Below are 18,360 nucleotides of genomic sequence, written 5' to 3'. Positions count from 1 at the left end.
AACTTCTCAGTGGGAAGAGGCAGTAGGGAGTTCGATGTAGGAAGGGATGAGATCTAGGATTATATGAGAAACAAGAAGAGGGGGTGAAGGTAGAATTGAAGATTAGTATTTAAATGTTTATATTTAAATTTTTTAATTGATACTTTTTATCATAATATAGTATAAATATTCATTTGAAATTTTATGTTCTAGCATATAAATTATATATTTTAGGGAAGAGCAGGAAATACTCCACCTTAAATAGATTTTCTCTGGAGTTCTTGTTCACTATCATTATTTTATTAATTTTTAAATTCTCCTAAATGGATTATAGAGTAATTTAGGAAATTGTAGTGGTTACTAACTGTGTAGGATGTCTGTTAACAGCTAAGAAATTTTCTGCTTGAAAGTGGTGTAACTCCAGTTCAAGCAGAAAGTCCAAATGGAAGATCTTGCTGTCTTGAGTCCTGCGGGCTGTGCTGATGAACCTTATAGAACAAGAAAATGGGAATTGGGTAGATTTTTAAGTATTGATTTTGGAACAAATAAATAATGGAAACACAAGAAGTTAAATTTGGACCTGAATTGATTATGTATTATTAGTAACTTGATGAACTTGGTTTAAAAAACAAAAGCAAAAAAACCCATGTGAAATATTTAAGCAAAAAAAAAATTATAGCGTATTTTAGATGAAATGTTTTTAAGTTCAATATATAACATACATAAGCAACGAATTATCTTTTTCAGTTTGCCAAATGTTCATGTCAGCATTGCCTCTGTTTTCAGGTACTGTTATTAATATTGCCTATTGCTTATATAGAACTTTTTTTTTTTTAAATTTTTTTAATGTTTTATTTATTTCTAGGAGAGAGAGAGACAGCGTGAGCAGGGCAGGGTCAGAGAGGGAGGGAGTCACAGACTGAAACAGGCTCCAGGCTCTGAGCTGGCAGTCAGCACAGAGCCCGACGCGGGGCTCGAACCCACGAACCGCGAGATCATGACCTGAGCGAAAGTCGGACGCTTAACCGACTAAGCCACCCAGGCGCCCCTATATAGAACATTTTTATAAATAATATGATATAATATTAACTAGTTTTGATAAGGTACATATGTTATAAATGTAAAATTTACTTCTGTAACATCGTTCCTTAACATAAAAGTGTTAATGTGAGATGTAAAACACAAGATATTCTTAAACATGCCAGCAATTTTTCCAAAAGTTCATCTGAATTGAAGAAAGAAGTAGATGAAGTGGAAATAGAAATTAATTACTTAAACCAGGTATATATTTTGTAATATATTCCTAATATATTTATTAATGTATGAGTATAAGGGTATACTTAGTCTTAGAAAAGCTGTTTCTAAAGAACCTAAATATAGAGAAAGACTTATGATAATTTATTTGTCTCAGATTACCTTTGGAGCCAAAAAATATGTTTTAGGTATGGAGTATATTTAATTTTGAGTTTTAGGGAACAGTTTAATTTTCTTTGGCAGCTCAAGAAAGATGAGTAAAGAACAAGATGTAGCTTAATAACAGGAACTTCAAAGACACTTGGTTCAACAGTGTTATGAGCAAAGTGAATAAGACAATGTTTCTAAGAACTTGATCTTGAAAATTTATGGCTATAATCTTTGTACAGTTTAGCTAAAACTAGTTTAGCCTTAAAGATTGATGGTGCAGGATATTTTCTTGAATACATTTTTAATGTCATCTTTTGAAATGGCTTCCATTGACTGAGAACCCATCAAAGTTACTTCCAAATTCTGAGAAAAAAAATAGAATAGCTAATTTTCTGAATTTTTAAAAAATTGTGTTGAAGAAGATACATTTGCCATTCATAGGTAGAAGGTTCCAAATAGCAGTAAAGTCATTTTAGTAATAAGAACAAAGTAGATGCTACTTCTTTTAAAATGTATGATAACTGGTCTGTATACGAGAAATTGATGTCTGCTTTGCTTCTAACTGTGCTTTTTTTTAAAAAGGAAGATGGAAGTTCATTGAATCCAGGTTGCTAATGGAATTGTAAGGAAAAGTTAAAGGAGTATGATTTATTGTTAATTTTGACCCAATTTTAGCAACTTTCACTAAAAGATAGCTAATCCTATGAAAACATAAATCCTGTAATTATATAGAAAAAAATCATATTTATTAGTTAAGATAAAGGATATGTTTCTTAGGTGTTTATTTTGTTTTGCTTTGTCATTTTTCTATTTAGCAGATTGCAAGACTTCATGAAACTAAGAATCTTGCCGAAACTCTGGAAGAAAAAAATAAAAATATAGAGAAGAGAAAGGAATTGAAAGAAAGGTATAGGTAAACTTTAAAATGGGATTTTATTTTGATTCTATATTCTCTCCCAAGCCACTCATATTCACACAGTATCTATATACATTTTTGTGGAGGCTATTTTCTGCTTATTTCTTACAGAACATATTAATTTATACCCTTAAATATTACAGGCTAATGTTAAAATATGCTTGTTATTTAGTAAGGTCAGGGATAATGTATAGAGAGAAATAAGGTAACAGCAGCACATTTGCTGTTTTGTAAGCTGTCATTGCACCTATATTTCATTCAGTTTTCCATGATGGGTTACCAGTAGTAGTGAAACAAAGGAATAATAGTTGGAGCTGCACTGTATTTAATTTTTTAAAAAATGTTTGTGTATTTACAGGGGTGCCTGCAGGGCTCAATTGGTTAAGCATCCGACTTCGGCTCAGGTCATGATCTCAATGGTTCTTGAGTTTGAGCCCTTTGTTGGGCTCTGTGCTGAAAGCTTAGAGCCTGGAGCCTGCTTTGGGTTCTGTGTCCCCCTCTTTTTTCCCCTCTCCCCCACTCATTCTCTCTGTGTCTCTGTGTGTCTTTCTCTCTCAAAGATAACCACTTAAATTTTTTTTAATGGTTATTATTTTGAGAGAGAGAGAGAAGGCACAAGCAGGCCAGTGGGGGAGGGGTGGAGAGAATCCCAAGCAGGCTGTTATCATCAGTGCAGAGCCCAAAATGGGGCTCTATCCGTAGAACTATGAGATCATGACCTGAGCCAAAATCAAGAGCTGGATGCCCAACCAACTGAGCCACCCAGGTGCCCCTGTATTTACCTTTTTATCACTGTCACCAGCTTGACCGGTTCTTCTTTTGCAACAGAGAGTGAAGATGAATCAAAATGCTACTGAATCTGTGGCATCGTACGTTTCCTGGTTTTTCATCCTTATGGTGATAAAACAGACATCAGTGGTGGATGCATTAAAAAAAAAGATTTTACCTGTTACTGTGTGACAGAAAAATAGATGTATTACTGTTGCTTTGTCTGAAAATGTCTACCTTTTCTCTTTTTGCCTGTATACTTTTTTATTCTTCTTAAATTCATCTTCTTAGGCTCCATTGCTCTTGTCCTGATGTTTCAACACATTCCTCTCCCATATTAATTTTTCTGATCCCATTTTTTTGGATCTATTATCTTCTTGAATCCCCCCTCCCACTTATAAACATAATAATGTGTCTTTAATTCTGTAAAGAAATTGATTAGGAAATAAGTACATGTACAAAATTTCGCTTCATTGACTTTTTAGTACTGTAAAAATCCTCTGTATTAAGAGAAATTTATGTAACTGTTCAGTCATTTTTACTCAATATCTATTAATTATTAGAAGTAACATCATTTAAACTATTTAACTAAAAATAATTAAAGTTACTTCTTTAATTTAGGAAAAATTCAGTGGGTAAGAAACTTAAGTAAAACTTTAAGTAAAAAACTAAAAAGACCCATTTATGACTTGTAATATTGTTTAGTGGTTTCTGGATTCATGTAGTTGATTTGTTTCTTAATAATTATTTTTAAAATGTGAAGTACTTTGAAATCTATGGCATGCTGTTTGTGGATAAAGTTTTGGTTTAGATGTTTTTGACATGTGTAGAAATTCTTCTAAAATGATTCTGTTTTAAAAATGAGAGTGTGGTATACTGAGAACACTGGACTTAATCAGGAAAAGTGTGTTTTAGCTGTGACACCAGTCAATAATTTAATAATATTGGGCAGATCTGTTAAATTTTCTGGAACTCAGTTTTACTATCTGCAAGATGAGTTTATACCATATAGTATATGAGTCTCTTTTAGATTTAAAATATGTTAATTTCTTACCTACTAAATATTTAATGTAATTTTTTCTCTTCAGAATTTTTGAAAAAGATGAACATGTACTTATATTGAATAAAGCCCCTCAAAACAGTCAATTATTTCTTCTATATGAAGCTGAGAAACTAGTCAGACCAGTGAAAATGCATTCTTCAGAGGCAAGAGTTGTAGGTACAGTATCTGTTAATTATTTTAAAACTTCATTTTCTTTGTAAACACATAAAGGAAAAGACAGAAGGAATTTTTGTTATCATTTGATGTGAGTAAGTTAAGAACAAACAATACTAGAGACCAATAGACTCAGGAAGTATCACTTTGATTCTTTCTGAGAATGAACAATATGCCTTCTATACCTAACTTTTTTCTCTTTGAGAGAGAAATCATTCACATATTAAAACAAGTGTTCTGGTTGGGTCGCACTGCTGTCAGAGGAGGACGAATAATTTTTCACTTGAGAAGTTGTGTTATTAGTATGTGTAAATAAAATGGGTAGCCAACTTGTATTAATGATATTTGTGACCTATTCACTGAGACATTTGAATCACAATTCATTCAGTGGATCTGCAGATTAGATTAACTACATTGTATTAGATTAACTGCACTAACTGTTCTTTTTCCCCCAGTCTTGGTTCCTCATTATAAAGATGTAATTTTGTAAGCTGGTTTTCATTGTACATTCATGCTTATTGTGATAACTTATATAGTGAGGAATTAAAAGTTTTGTAGGAATTTCACACTTCTATAATTTAAATTAAATTTTCACGTAATTTGATTTTTTAAATTACAAGTTTATGTTGAATATTGGGCATAATATTTGATTCTATCTCTGGAATTCATTTGAAGTTGTACAATTTGATAACCTAGATAGAAAAGAAGAAAGTTCTGTGAAACAGTCAAAGGTTGCCAGTAGTGACATTAGGCAGAAAGAAAACAACATGCAGGTAGGTATTTCCTTTTTAATAATATAAATTAAATATTTGCTTGCATTAAATGAGATAGTGAATATACTGCTTTTAGAACAGTGTGTGTGTATGTGTATGTGTTATGAATATATTAAGTCAGCCATCACTACAACCTCAGGGTCTAAAAGTCTTAAAAGAATTTCAATATGGTATCCTGAACATATAACCTTCTCACTTACTCTTAAAAAATAGAAAAGATACTTAAAAATACCAAGCCCTGTACCTAGCAGATCAAAACCAGAATTTCTGAAGGAGGAAAACAGGATTGGATTAAAGGGGGAAATTGTTACCCGAGACTTGCATAGAGTACTATTGTAAAAGGTATGGGTCTGGGGACAGTAATAGGGTAATTGGTTGGGTTTCTTCAGTGAGAGTTAATTAGTTAACACCTGTTCAACTCATATCTACTCTGCCTTTGGGTAGGCATCAGCAATGGATGACTGTCTCTAGGCAGAAGCAGTAAATATATAGGAGGTTGGTTTAGAGAGATAGATGGTAACTCTAGGGATTCTTTTTTAGGTTTATTTATTTATTTTGAGAGAGAGCACAAGCAGAAAAGAGGTGGAGAGAGAGGGAAAGAGAGTCCAGAACAGGCTCTACATCATCAACACAGAGCTTGACACAGTTTCAAACTCTGAAACCACAAGATCGTGACCTGAGGCAAAATCAAGAGTTGGATGCTTAAACAGCTGAGCCACCCAGGCACCCTTCTAGAGGGTTCTTAATGCTTAAGAAAAATAAGGAGCATACCACCCAGAAAGCTAGCTTCTAGAGTGGCACATCTCTGTCTTCCCCTCATTCTTCCTGAAAATAGTCCAGAGGGAAATTCTCAATGGAAAATATAATTGCCTTTCATTAATTTATAATTAATGCATACAGATAGAGGGACAGTGGTAACCAAAGTAATTAGTGAAACTTATCCAAATATGTATTAATTACAAAAGTTTTTAAATCTGATACTCAAATTTCAGATGAGATCAATATAGTATGAAGGCGGGAAGATAAATGAGGGAAACAAAAGTTTACCCAAGTTCTTTTTTTTCTTTGGGGATGGAGTTAGAAAGAAGATACGAATACTGATTCACTTATATATTGTTGGAAAAATGTGAACCAGTGGGTGTATGTTAAACATGTAAGGGTAACCAAAGTAAGAGAAATGAAATGCACTACTAGTTTTAAAACAGTAGAAGAAAAAAGATGAAACCGTTCAATCAGTCCAACAAAAGACAGGAATGGGAGGGCAGATAAAATAGCTAGAATACATTATAAATAGAAAATAAGATGCCATAAATAGTTCTGAACAAATCAGTAGTCAGAAATGTGACGTACATGTTTCTCTGGGATATATAAACAAAATAACAGACATATGCTTTTATTTTTTTCCAAGTTTTACTTAAATTCCAATTAGTTAACATACATTGTAATATTAGTTTCAGGTATAGGATTTAGTGATCAACACGTCCATACAACACCCAGTGCTTATCAGAACAAAAGCTCTCCTTAATCCTCATCATCCATCTGGCTTATCTCCTGCCCACCTCCGTTCCAGCAACCCTTAATTAGTTCTCTATAGTTAAGAGTCTGTTTTATGGTTTGTTTGCCTTTCTTCAGCCCCAACCCCATGTTCATCTGTTTTCTTATGTTCCACATAAGAGTGAAATCATATGGTATTTGTCTTTCTCTGGCTGATTTATTTTGTTTAGCATAATACTCACTAGCTCCATCTACGTCATTGCAAATGGCAAGATTTCATTCTTTTTGATGGCTGAGTAATATTCCATTATATATATAATAGATATATATACACACATATACAATACACACATATATAATATACATATGTATCTATCACATCTTTTTTATACATTCATCAGTTGATGGACATTTGGGCTGTTTCCATAATTTGGCCATTGTTGATAATGCTGCTGTAACATCAGGGTGCATGTATCCCTTCGAATTTATATTTTTATATCCTTTGGGTAAATACCTAGTAGTGCAGTTGTTGGATTGTGAGGTAGTTCTGTTTTTAACTTGTTAAAGGAAACTCCATCCTTACTGTTTTCTAGAGTGATACAGCCATATACGTACTTTTAAAATAGAAGAGCTGAAACAACTTGACAAGTGAAGGGTGAAAGTATAACAATGGGAAATATATACCAGGCAAATGCAGAAAAAAGTAGATGTTAACAATGCCTTATAAAAAGAGGGTAACAAACCACAAAAGACTGTTAATGATAGAAAACATACTGGAAGGTTGATCGAGGGAGGTGGGTGAGGGATGGGCTAGATGGGTGATGGATGTTAAAGAGGGCACTTGGAATGAGCACTGGGTGTTGTAAGTGATGAATCACTGAATTCTACTCCTGAAACCGGTATTGCAGTGTATGTTAACTAAAATTTAAGTAAAAATTAAGTAATAGAGTTCAAGACAAAAAGCATTAATAGGGGCAAATATATTTCATGTTTTTAAAAAGAATAACCAAGTCCACAGTAAATCACAATAAACCAAATTATACAGTTTCAAAATATATAAAAAAAAATTGATGGAATTCCAAGAAAGTATTGAATCCACAATTTAAAAAGGATAGCTTTCTCTAAGTAGCTTTCTCTAAGTACTATCTTGAGTTTAGCGTTGAGTTTGGCTACATGTGTAACAACACAAAAACAAATGAATGAAATAGTAACATCTTAAACAAGATAAATATTTATTTTTCACCTGCTGTGAAATTCTAAAGTGTAGGTGACTCAGGTTCACTTATCAGAGCTGATAGGACCATTTCTACAATGTCATTTCTCAGACTCCCTCTCTGCTTGATTTTTTCTGGTATATGCAGTATTCACCAAAATTAACTGTTCACTAACCAAAAGAATACCTCAATGAGTCTAAAAAATCGCTTTCTTCACTTACCACTATCTAAAAAAATAGCAGTTAAACAAAAATGTAGCCCTCCTCTCAAAAAAAAAGTATTTAGCAGAGAAAAAGGAAATTTACACACTTTCAAATTATTTGGGGGTTACAGAAGAAATAAAAATAAAATTTAAAAACTTTTTAAAAGAATACTATAAACCAAAACCTGTGGAATGTAGCCAAATTGATTCTAAGAGAGAAATTTATATTTGAAAACAAGTATATTAGAAAATAAAGATTAAAAGTAGCTGAACTTTTAAGTAGGAAAAGTTTAATTCCATGTATGTAAAGCTCAATTCAAAATAGGAGAATAACAATTAATGCAAAGAAAGTAGGAATTAATAAAGAGAAGAACAGGAAATAATGAAATTAAAAGGTTGGATTAATCAGTATAGCCAAAAGTTAATAATTTTTAAATACTTGTAAAATAAAATTTTATTATATGTAATAAAGTATAGAGGGGAGAAAAGTTCATATCATTGAACATAATGGAAGAAATCTTTTCAAAATCTTAAAAGAATACTATTTAAGACTTTATATCAGTAAATTTGAAAATTTAAGTGAGGGGGACAATTTTTTAGGACAATATAAATTGTTAAATAGCCTGGAAAAAAAAAGAAAAACATGAATAGATCAATTAACTAAAAATGGAAATGTAAGTGAAACAAATATAAGTGGTTCTCTGTTTTCCTCTTTTCTTCTTTACTTGCCTCCCTTCTCTCTCTGCCACATACACACACACACCCCTTTCAAAACACGCCGGAATCAGTTTTTCATGTAAATTTTGCCAACCCTTTAGGAATAAATCAGAATTTCCAAACCATAACACTTGAGTCTACAGCCATACCACCCTGAACCCACCCAATCTCGTCTAAACCATGACACTTGACAATTTTGGGCAGATAATTCTTTGTCGTAGAGTCATCTTGTGAGCTAGAGGCCAATAGCACCTTGCCCCTAAGAAAAGACCGTAAAAAATATCTTCAGAGGCACCTCAGTGGCTTGGTTGGTTAAGCTTCTGACCCTTGATCTCTGCTCAGGTCATGATCTCATGGTTCATGCGATTGAGCTCCACGTGGGGCTTTGTGTGGTTGGTTGGGATTCTCTCTCCCCCTCTCTCTCTGCCTCTCCCTTGATCTCTCTCTCTCTCTCAAAATAAATAACAAACAAAATAAAAAAAAATATCTCCAGATATGGTCAGATGTTCCCTGAGAGACAAAATTGCCAGGGATAAAAATTTTAAGTTTGTGTTAAAAATCAAAATACTACCAAGCATGGTTGTTATACTTGTCCAAAAAAACATCAAATTCCTTGAGAGTCTTTGTTTCCCAGTATTTAACTTAATATTTTGTATGTAGTGGTTTCAGTTAATGTTTGTAGTAGTTGTTCCTATTGATAATGAGGAGGAGGAAGAGGATGACCATGTTCTTGGAGAGCCTTCAGTAGCCATGACAAGAAAAAAAATTTTGTTGTTTGCGTAGCCAGTTCTAATGCTTCATTTCTTTTGTTCAGGTACCTACTGACTCTCCTGTGAATAAACATTCAAAATGCTCAGATGTTGTGACTATTAAAAATTCACAGAATATGATGCATTTCAGGTAACTTTTAAAAATAGGAAAATGCTGGGCACCTGGGTGACTCAGTTGGTTAAGCTTCCGACTCTTGATTTTGGCTCAGGTAATGGGATTGAGGTAATGGGTTAATGGGATTGAGCCCTGTGATGCTTGGGTTCTCTCTCCTTCTCTTTCTTTCCCTTCCTCTCTCTCTCTCAAAATAGATAAACTTTAAAAAACAAAGTTATTTAAAAATAGGAAAATGTTTTAATTTCTAAAATAGTTTAAAAACTCAGCAAATAATACTAAATTTTATTTATTGTATTACAGATTGTTAACCCCACAGAAACAATCAAATTGTAATCAGTGGTTTGAAAAAGGAGATACAGGTATTTGCTGTTTATATTTTTCCTAAGAAGTGGGAATAACAAATTATATCTGGTTTTTATACTATTCAAATACATTATTTGGATTGTTTGCATCTTTAGTTAACTGACCATGCATGCCTAGTTTTTAAAAACATTTTCACTAAATATAAAACATCATTTCATTGTAAAAGAGTTGGAAAACAGAGAAAAATACAAAAGAAGTAAAGATACCATCACTCAGATTATAACTGACACCATCCATACTGGTGTATGTCCTGTCTTTTTTTTTCTATGTATGTGTGTATTTTTTTTTCTTTTATTTATCTCCCAGATTTGAAACATGCTATGTATATCATTTTGTATCCTTTTCTTTCCACTTGATATATTCTTGAGGAAATTTTTAATGCCATTAAATATATTTTATTTTTAATGACTATCATATGCCATTGTAAGAATATGCTATTATTTATTTAGCCATTCTCCCAAAATATTAAATTATTTTTATATTGAATTATTTTAATTATTTAGCCATTTTCTCTCAAAATATTAAATATTTTTGGGGGCACCTGGGTGACTCAGTTGGTTAAGTGTCTAACAGTTGATTTCTGCTCAGATCATGATCCCATGGTTGTGAGGTTGAGCCATATATCAGGCTCCATGCTGGACAGGAAGTCTGCTGAAGATTTTCTCTCTTCCTTTCCTTCTGCCCTTCCCCTGTGTGCACTATGTGCACATGCTCTCTCTTCTCTCTCTCAAAAAAATTTTTGTTTCCAGCTTGGGGTTTTTTTCCTGTTATGAATAATATTTTACCTAAGTATTTTACTATCTTGGATTATTTTCTTTGAATAAAATCATAGAAAGGTCACAAGATATATATGTGTGTATATATATATGTATGTGTATGAGTTTATTATCCTACAGTCAACTAGCTGTTGGAAATTTTCAAGGATGTCACATAAATAAATAAGGTATAATATGATGTGTAACATAATTTATCTCATGTACATATATACATATTTTGATAATCCAGTATGGATAACAATTATTCCACTCATTAGGCTATATAGAAGTCTTCACTTCTTGGCTGTCACTTGTGGATCACTGACTTTCATTTTGACGTTTTAAAAATGGCTCATTCTATTGAATCAGTAATAAAAGAAAATCTCTCAACAAACAAAAGTATAGGGCCATATGGCTTCACAGGAGAATTTTACCAAACATTTATTTATTTTCTTAAATGTTTATTTTATTTTTGAGAGAGAGAGAGCGTGAGTGCACACACAAGAGCCGGGGAAGGGCAGAGAGAGAGGGAGAGAGCACATCATCAGCAGAGAACCTGGCACGGGGCTCGATCCCACTGTGAGATCATGATCTGAGCTGAAATCAAGAGCTGGATGCTTAACTAACTGAGCCACCCAGGTGCCCTGAATTTTACCAAACCTTTAAAGAGTTAATACCTATTCTTCTCTATTCCAAAATATAGAAATTGAAGGAAAACTTTCAAACTCATTTTATGAGGCCAGCATTACCTAATTCCAAAACCAGTCAAAGATTCCACTAGAAAAGAGATCTGCAGGCCAACATCCCTGATGAAGTGGATGCAAAAATTCTCAACAAGATACTGGCAAATCAATTCTAATAGTACAGTAAAAGAATAATTCACCATGATCAAGTGGATTTAATCCCAGGATATAAGGATGGTTTGATATTTGCAAATCAATGTGATATACCACTTTAACAAAAGAAAGGATAAGAACCATATGATTGTTTCAATAGATTCAGAAAAGCCATTTGATAAAGTACAACATCCATTCATCATTTAAAAAACCCTGAACAATGTAGGTTTAGTGGTATTATACCTCAACATAAAAGAAGTCCGTATACAAAAAACCCCACACCTAATATCATCCTTAATGGGGAAAAACAGAGCTTTTCCTCTATGATCAGGAAGAAGACAGGAATGTCCACTCTCACCACTGTTATTTAACACAATATTGGAAATCTTAGCCACAGCATTTGGACAGTAAGAAAAAACAGAAGACCTCCAAATCAGCAAGGAAGAAGTCAGTCTTTCACTCTGCAGATGACATGATACTCTATATAGAAAACCCAAAAGACTCCGCCAAAAAGAATGCTAGAATTGATCTGCAAATTCAATTAAGTTGCAGGACACAGAATCAGTGTACAGAAATCTGTTACACTTCTGCACACAAATAATGAAGCAGCAGAAAGAAATCAAGGAATCTATCCCATTTACAATTGGACCAAAAACTGTAAGATACCTAGGAATAAACCTAACCAAAAAGGTAAAAAGATTTATACTTTGAAAACTATAAAACACTGATGAAAGAAAATAAAGATGACACAAGGACACAAAGAAATGGAAAAACATTCCATGCTTATGAATTGGAAGAAAAAAATTGTTAAAATGTCTGTATTATCCAAAGCAATCTACACATAAAGTGCAGCCCCCATCAAAATACCACCAGCATTTTTCACAGAGCTAGAACAGTCCTAAAATTTGTATGGAACCACAAAAGACCCTGAATAGCAACCTTGAAAAAGAAAAGCAAAGCCAAAGCATCACAATTCCAGATTTTAAGTTATATTACAAAGCTGTAGTGATCAAGACAGTATGGTATTGGCACAAAATCAGACACATAGATCAATGAAACAATAGAAAGCCCAGAAATGGACCCACAATTATATGGTCAGCTAATCTTTGACAAAGCTGGAAAGAATATCCAATTTGGAAAAAAGACAATCTCTTCAACAAATGGTGTCAGGAAAACTAGACAGCAATGTGCAAAAGAATGAATCTAGACCACCTTTTTATACCGTACATAAAAGCAAATTCAAAATGGACGAAAGACCTAAATGTGAGACAGGAAGCCATTAAGATCTGAGAGAACACAGCAGTAACCTCTTTGAGATTAGTCGTTACAGCTTCTTTCAAGGTATGTTACTTGAAGCAAGGGAGACAAAAGCAAAAATAAACTATTGAGACTTCATCAAAATAAAAAGCTTCTGCACAACAAAAGGAAACAAAACTAAAAGGCAACCTATGGAATGGGAGAAGATATTTACAAATGACATATCTGATAAAGTGTTAGTATCTAAAATCTATAAAGAACTTAGAAACTCAACATCCAAAATACAATCCAGTTAAAAAACAGGCAGAAGACATGAATAGACACTTTTCCAAAGCAGACATCCAGATGGCTAACACACATGCAAAGATGCTCAGTATCACTCATCATCAGGGAAATAAAAATCAAAACTAAAATGAGATTTCACTACATACCTGTAAGAACTGCTAAAATTAACACCACAGGAAACAAGTGTTGATGAGAATGTGCAGAAAGGGGAACCCTTTTATACTGTTGGTGGGAATGCAAACTGGTGCATCCACTGTGGAAAACCGTATGGAGTTTCCTCCTAAAATTAAAAATAGAACTACCTTACAATCCAGTAATTGCACTACTATTTACCCAAAGAATATCAAAATACTAATTGAAAGGGATACATGCACCCCAATGTTTGTAGCAACATTATCAACAAACAAATTATGGAAAGTGCCCAGCCTGTGTCCATTGACTGATGAATGGATAAAGAAGATGTGGTGTGTAGATATACAATGCGCTATTACTCAGCTATAAAAAAGAATGAAATCTTGCCATTTTCAATGATGTGGATGGAGCTAAAGTGTATCCTACTAAGCAAAATAAGTCAATCAGGGAAAGACAAATACCATATGATTTCACCCCTATATGGGATTTAAGAAACTGACAAATGATCATAGGGAGAAAGGCAAACTAAGAAACAGACTCTTAACTGTAGAGAACAAACTGATGGTTAGCAGTAGAGAGGGGGATGGAGGGATGGGTTAAATAGGTGGTGGGGATTAAAGAGTCTACTTGTGATGAGCACCGGGTGTTTTATGTAATGATGAATTATTAAGTACACTTGAAACTAATATTATGCTGTATGTTAACTGACTGGAATTCAAATAAAAACTTAAAAATACTGATTCATTTAGGCAGAAAAAATCTGTAAATATATGCATATTCAGAATGGTCTTATAATTTGAATCTATTTCTCCCACTCTCAAAATAGGGTTTGGCCAACACAATATGCTTATTCCATGCAGATGGATTTTCTTCCTGCTTTCTTCTGGAAAGAAGAATGATATCTCATCTGCACATATGATTTGTTCCACCTGTTTATAATCCTGTGTATATACCAAGCTGACAGAGCATTAAATAAGGGAGAAATGGCTGATCTCTAGGAACAGTGCACCCCTAATACGGATATGTGGGGAAATGCACATATCTGGCATAGTCCTAGCTACCATTGAGCATATATGGTAAAGCTTCATACCCAAAAAGGCATGTAGTTATCTTAGAAAAAAAGACTTTTAGGGGTGCCTGGGTGGCTCAGTTGGTTAAGCATCTGACTTCAGCTCAGGTCATGATCTCACCTTTCCCAAGTTTTAGCTCTGCGTGGGGCTCTGTGCTGAAAGCTCAGAGCCTGGAGCCTGTTTCAGATTCTGTGTCTCCCTGTCTGTCTCTGCCCCTCCCCCACTCGTGCCTGTCTTCTCTCAAAAATAAACATTAAAAAAAGAAAAAGAAAAAAGGATTGTTTTCAGCAGCCTCCCAAACCTGTCTTTTGAGGAAATTAATCTGTGGTGAAAACCATGGTTGTGACTTTAAATGCAAAAGGCAAAACTATAAAGCTTTCAGATGGCCAAACAAAAACATCTATTAGAGGTAGGAAAGATTTTCTTAAGTAAGAATTAAAAAGCCCAATAATAAAACAGGATAAATTTGGCTGTATTAAACTTAAGAGTTTCCATTCATCAAAGATGTTATTTAAAAAAACCAAGAATATATTTGCAATACATAAAACTGTCAAAGGACTGGTTTCTAAAAATGTATTAAGAACTTCTACAAACCAAGAAGAAAAAGACAACCCAATTAGAAATATGTGCAAAATACGCAAATAGGCACTTCAAATAGAGAAACTTTTGTGGCAAATAAACATGAAAAGATACTCAGCAAATTAAGAAACTGAAAAAAAAAGCCAGCAGTTAGCTACTACACACCCAACAGATTAGCAAATTCAGAAAGTCTGGCAACACTAAGTGTTGATGCAAATATAGGACAGTAAGAACTCTCATAACTATTGGGAGGAACTCTCACTTATAAATGTCTATTGAGACCATATCTAAATTATAATTAGAAACTGAATGAGCTCCTAAGGTGGGAGCTTTTTTTGGGATAGCTAGGTGCCACAACAAAAATTGATAAATAGTTTGGAAACTAAACTTCGGAAAATAGTTTAAAATTTGGTAAAATGGAAGATATATACCCTATACCTTGTAATTCCACTCCTGGATATATACTTAGAGAAATACAAGTATATATGTAAAAGAATATACATATCATCAGTGTTTGTAATAGTCTCAAAGTAGAAACACCCTGAATGCTCATTTGCTAGTAGAATAGATATATTGTGATGTGTTTATAGAATGGAGTCCTTTACATCAATACAAGTAAGCAAATTATGTCTAAATGAAACAATACATATGAATTTCACAAGCATATGTTGACCAAAAAAAAAAGATAACATATATTACCATTTCGTCATATAACTTTTTAAAACAGGAAAAATAGACTTAACTTAGGTGATAAAACTATATAAAGCAAATCAAGGATATAATCATAACAGAAGTTGGGAGAGTGATTATCTATGGGGAGGAGGATATGAGGAATATGGGACATTTTGAAGTATGCATGATGTTCTATTTCTTTACCTGGGTGGTGGTTACATGGATATTCTCTTTTTCTTTGTTAAACTGTTCATATGGGTTTATTCTCTTATTTCTATGTGTTGGGTAGAACTATATGAAATTGCTATTTTTGTGGGTCAAAAACAGTTAAATGTTGGCAATTTCTTATTGTTTGTTTTATTTACAATTGTAAAAAAAAATTGTTGTCCCATAACAAACAGATGCTGAGTGTGAAGATAAAGGGACAGTAAGACCATTGAGGGAATCAAAATGTAGTTCACAAGTAAGTGAAATGTTTGGTTTCTAATTTCTAAGCAAAACATTCCAATTTAAAATATTGTTTCCACTTTAATTTCATATTAGGTTTAATGAAGATTATGTGAGGTCTAGATGTTATTCGGTTAGTAATCAAGTTGCTATGGTGTTAAAACTCCCATCCCTTAGAGGAGTTTTAGATTTAAAAAAAATGAAGCCACAAAAAGTTTACATGAAAATAAACAAAAAGAGCTGTCATTTATATTACATACTGTATATACACACATATATACTGTATATAATATGTAATGTATTAATATATAGTTATACTGTATATACAGCATATAATATATGTATATATGCTGTATATACAGTATATACACGACACCTCAACTAAATCACAACTGAGGAAGACAGTTTTGTTTGGTAAAATTTGATAATTTTCCAGTCAAAACCAGTGGTTACCACAAAAATATCTTCAAAATACATTTTAATAGTGGAAAACTTTAATGATAGATGTAGACAATGTATATTCACTTTACTAGGTAACTACTAAGGGTTAAAACAAGACAAATGACATAGTAGAATACTGCTCAAGAAATACAGATAAAATACTCTAGCTCCATCCACATCATTGCAAATGGTAAGATTTCATTCTTTTTGATGGCTGAGTAATATTCATATATATATTTATATATCACATGTATATGATTATATATATCACATTCATATATATCTCACATCTTCTTTCATTATTCATCAGTCAATGGACATTTGGGCTTTTTCCATAATTTGACCGTGTGGATGGAGCTAGAGTATATTATGCTTAGCAAAATAAGTCAGTCAGAGGAAGACAAATACCGTATGATTTTACTCATATGTGGAATTTAAGGAACAAAATAGATGAACCTAGGGGAAGGAGAAAAAAGGAGAGAGGGAGAGGGAGGGAAGCAACAAGGGAGAGAGAGAGAGAGGCAAACCATAAGAGATTCTTAATGATAGAAGAATAAACTGAGGGTTGCTGGAGGGGAGGGGGTTGGGGATGGGCTAAATTGGTGATGGGTATTAAGGTACACACTTGTGATGAGCATTGGGTGTTATATGTAAGTGATGAATCACTAAATTCTAGTCCTGAAGCTAATGTTACAATGTATATTAACTAGAATTTAAATAAAAACTTAAAAAAACCACACACACACAAAAAAGAAATACAGATAAAACGCACATTTTAATTTTTTTTTGGTAGAAGGACCCAAATTGTTTCTGAAGTGATATTTGGTATAGCAAACATTTGAGAAATCATATTTCTACCCTTCAAAATGATATAAAGCAACATTTGTATTGAAGTTCTCAACCTTTGCAGAGAAAATAGTAAAATGAATTTATAAGGGCAAAAAAGTATAAAGAACATAACTGATGAGAATAAGATTGCTTAGAAGTAAATTACTTTTTCCTTTTAAAGAGGTATTATATACAATCTTGAATCAGAACATGATGTGGAAATTTTTAAAAAGTCATTCCTAACCATTTCATCAATTTGAGTATGTTCTAGTTATCATTTTCTTTTTCAGGTAGAGGTAGGGGAGGTAGATCTGGGAAGAAAAGAAAAATTAGAAAATTAAAAATAGTTATTTTTCCATATTTTGCAATTATATTTTGATATCACATTTATGAATTAATATTTTAGTTATTTTGTCTATAAAGATAACATAATAGATTAGTATGGTGTTTTCCACATCACACATTTTTATATATGTGAGTTTGTTCATGTAAAAGCATTCATTTTTATAGTTTTCTATTATTTTGAATTTGTAGGTTATATGCGCAGAACATTTTGGGAAGTCAATAGAAAATAATAGTGATGAAGTAGAAGAAAGGACTGAGAATTTTCCACAAACTCCTGAAATTCCTTTATTTTTAAGAACTCCTGAAGCTGTGAAAACACCTGAACCTTTGGAGAAATTATTGTTTCCTAAAACCCCATCTTTTGAAATGTAGGATTTTAATTAATAATTAAAGAATCTATATATTGAGCCAAAATTATGTAAATATTAGTAGGAATAGTAAAATGTCTAGTACCTGTAACTTTAAAAAGGTTTTTATATGGAATATTTCAAATATGCAAAGGAGAGACTAGCATAATGAGCCTCCATGTACCTATTATCCTGTTCAAATAATTATTAGCATTCTACTATTCTTGTTCCATAGAACCTTTTTTCCTTTTTTCCTACAACACTTAGCTGAAGATGGCATAGATTCTGAGTACTTACCCCATGCAATAGTATATAGATTTAAGATTTTCCAAAGGATAAAAACTGTGTGGAAAAATGTTAAATGTCAAGCTAAAAAGCAACTGTCACATATAGAATAGCTTGTGGACATCACTGAAGAATGTTCCAGGTGTTATT

The 18,360-nt window shown here is 32.9% G+C and overlaps 1 protein-coding gene across 1 annotated transcript in view; it reads left to right on the top strand.

The window, feature by feature from the left end:
* Positions 1 to 18,360, top strand: part of CUNH14orf39 (chromosome unknown C14orf39 homolog) — a 47,634-nt gene that overhangs the window by 16,811 nt on the left and 12,463 nt on the right. Inside the window, exons 8-15 of the mRNA XM_077768925.1 lie at positions 1,140 to 1,260; positions 2,199 to 2,290; positions 4,156 to 4,286; positions 4,980 to 5,056; positions 9,498 to 9,583; positions 9,869 to 9,927; positions 15,919 to 15,980; positions 17,768 to 17,946. Coding sequence (XP_077625051.1) covers positions 1,140 to 1,260; positions 2,199 to 2,290; positions 4,156 to 4,286; positions 4,980 to 5,056; positions 9,498 to 9,583; positions 9,869 to 9,927; positions 15,919 to 15,980; positions 17,768 to 17,946 — 807 coding nt within the window. The remainder of the gene's footprint in view (positions 1 to 1,139; positions 1,261 to 2,198; positions 2,291 to 4,155; positions 4,287 to 4,979; positions 5,057 to 9,497; positions 9,584 to 9,868; positions 9,928 to 15,918; positions 15,981 to 17,767; positions 17,947 to 18,360) is intronic.

Source organism: Crocuta crocuta, unplaced genomic scaffold (genome assembly GCF_008692635.1).
Source record: "Crocuta crocuta isolate KB4526 unplaced genomic scaffold, BGI_CrCroc_1.0 scaffold10, whole genome shotgun sequence".
Lineage (NCBI taxonomy): Eukaryota > Metazoa > Chordata > Mammalia > Carnivora > Hyaenidae > Crocuta > Crocuta crocuta.
The sequence above is the reverse complement of the archived record's forward strand: the minus strand, read 5'-3'. Positions and strand labels throughout refer to the sequence as shown.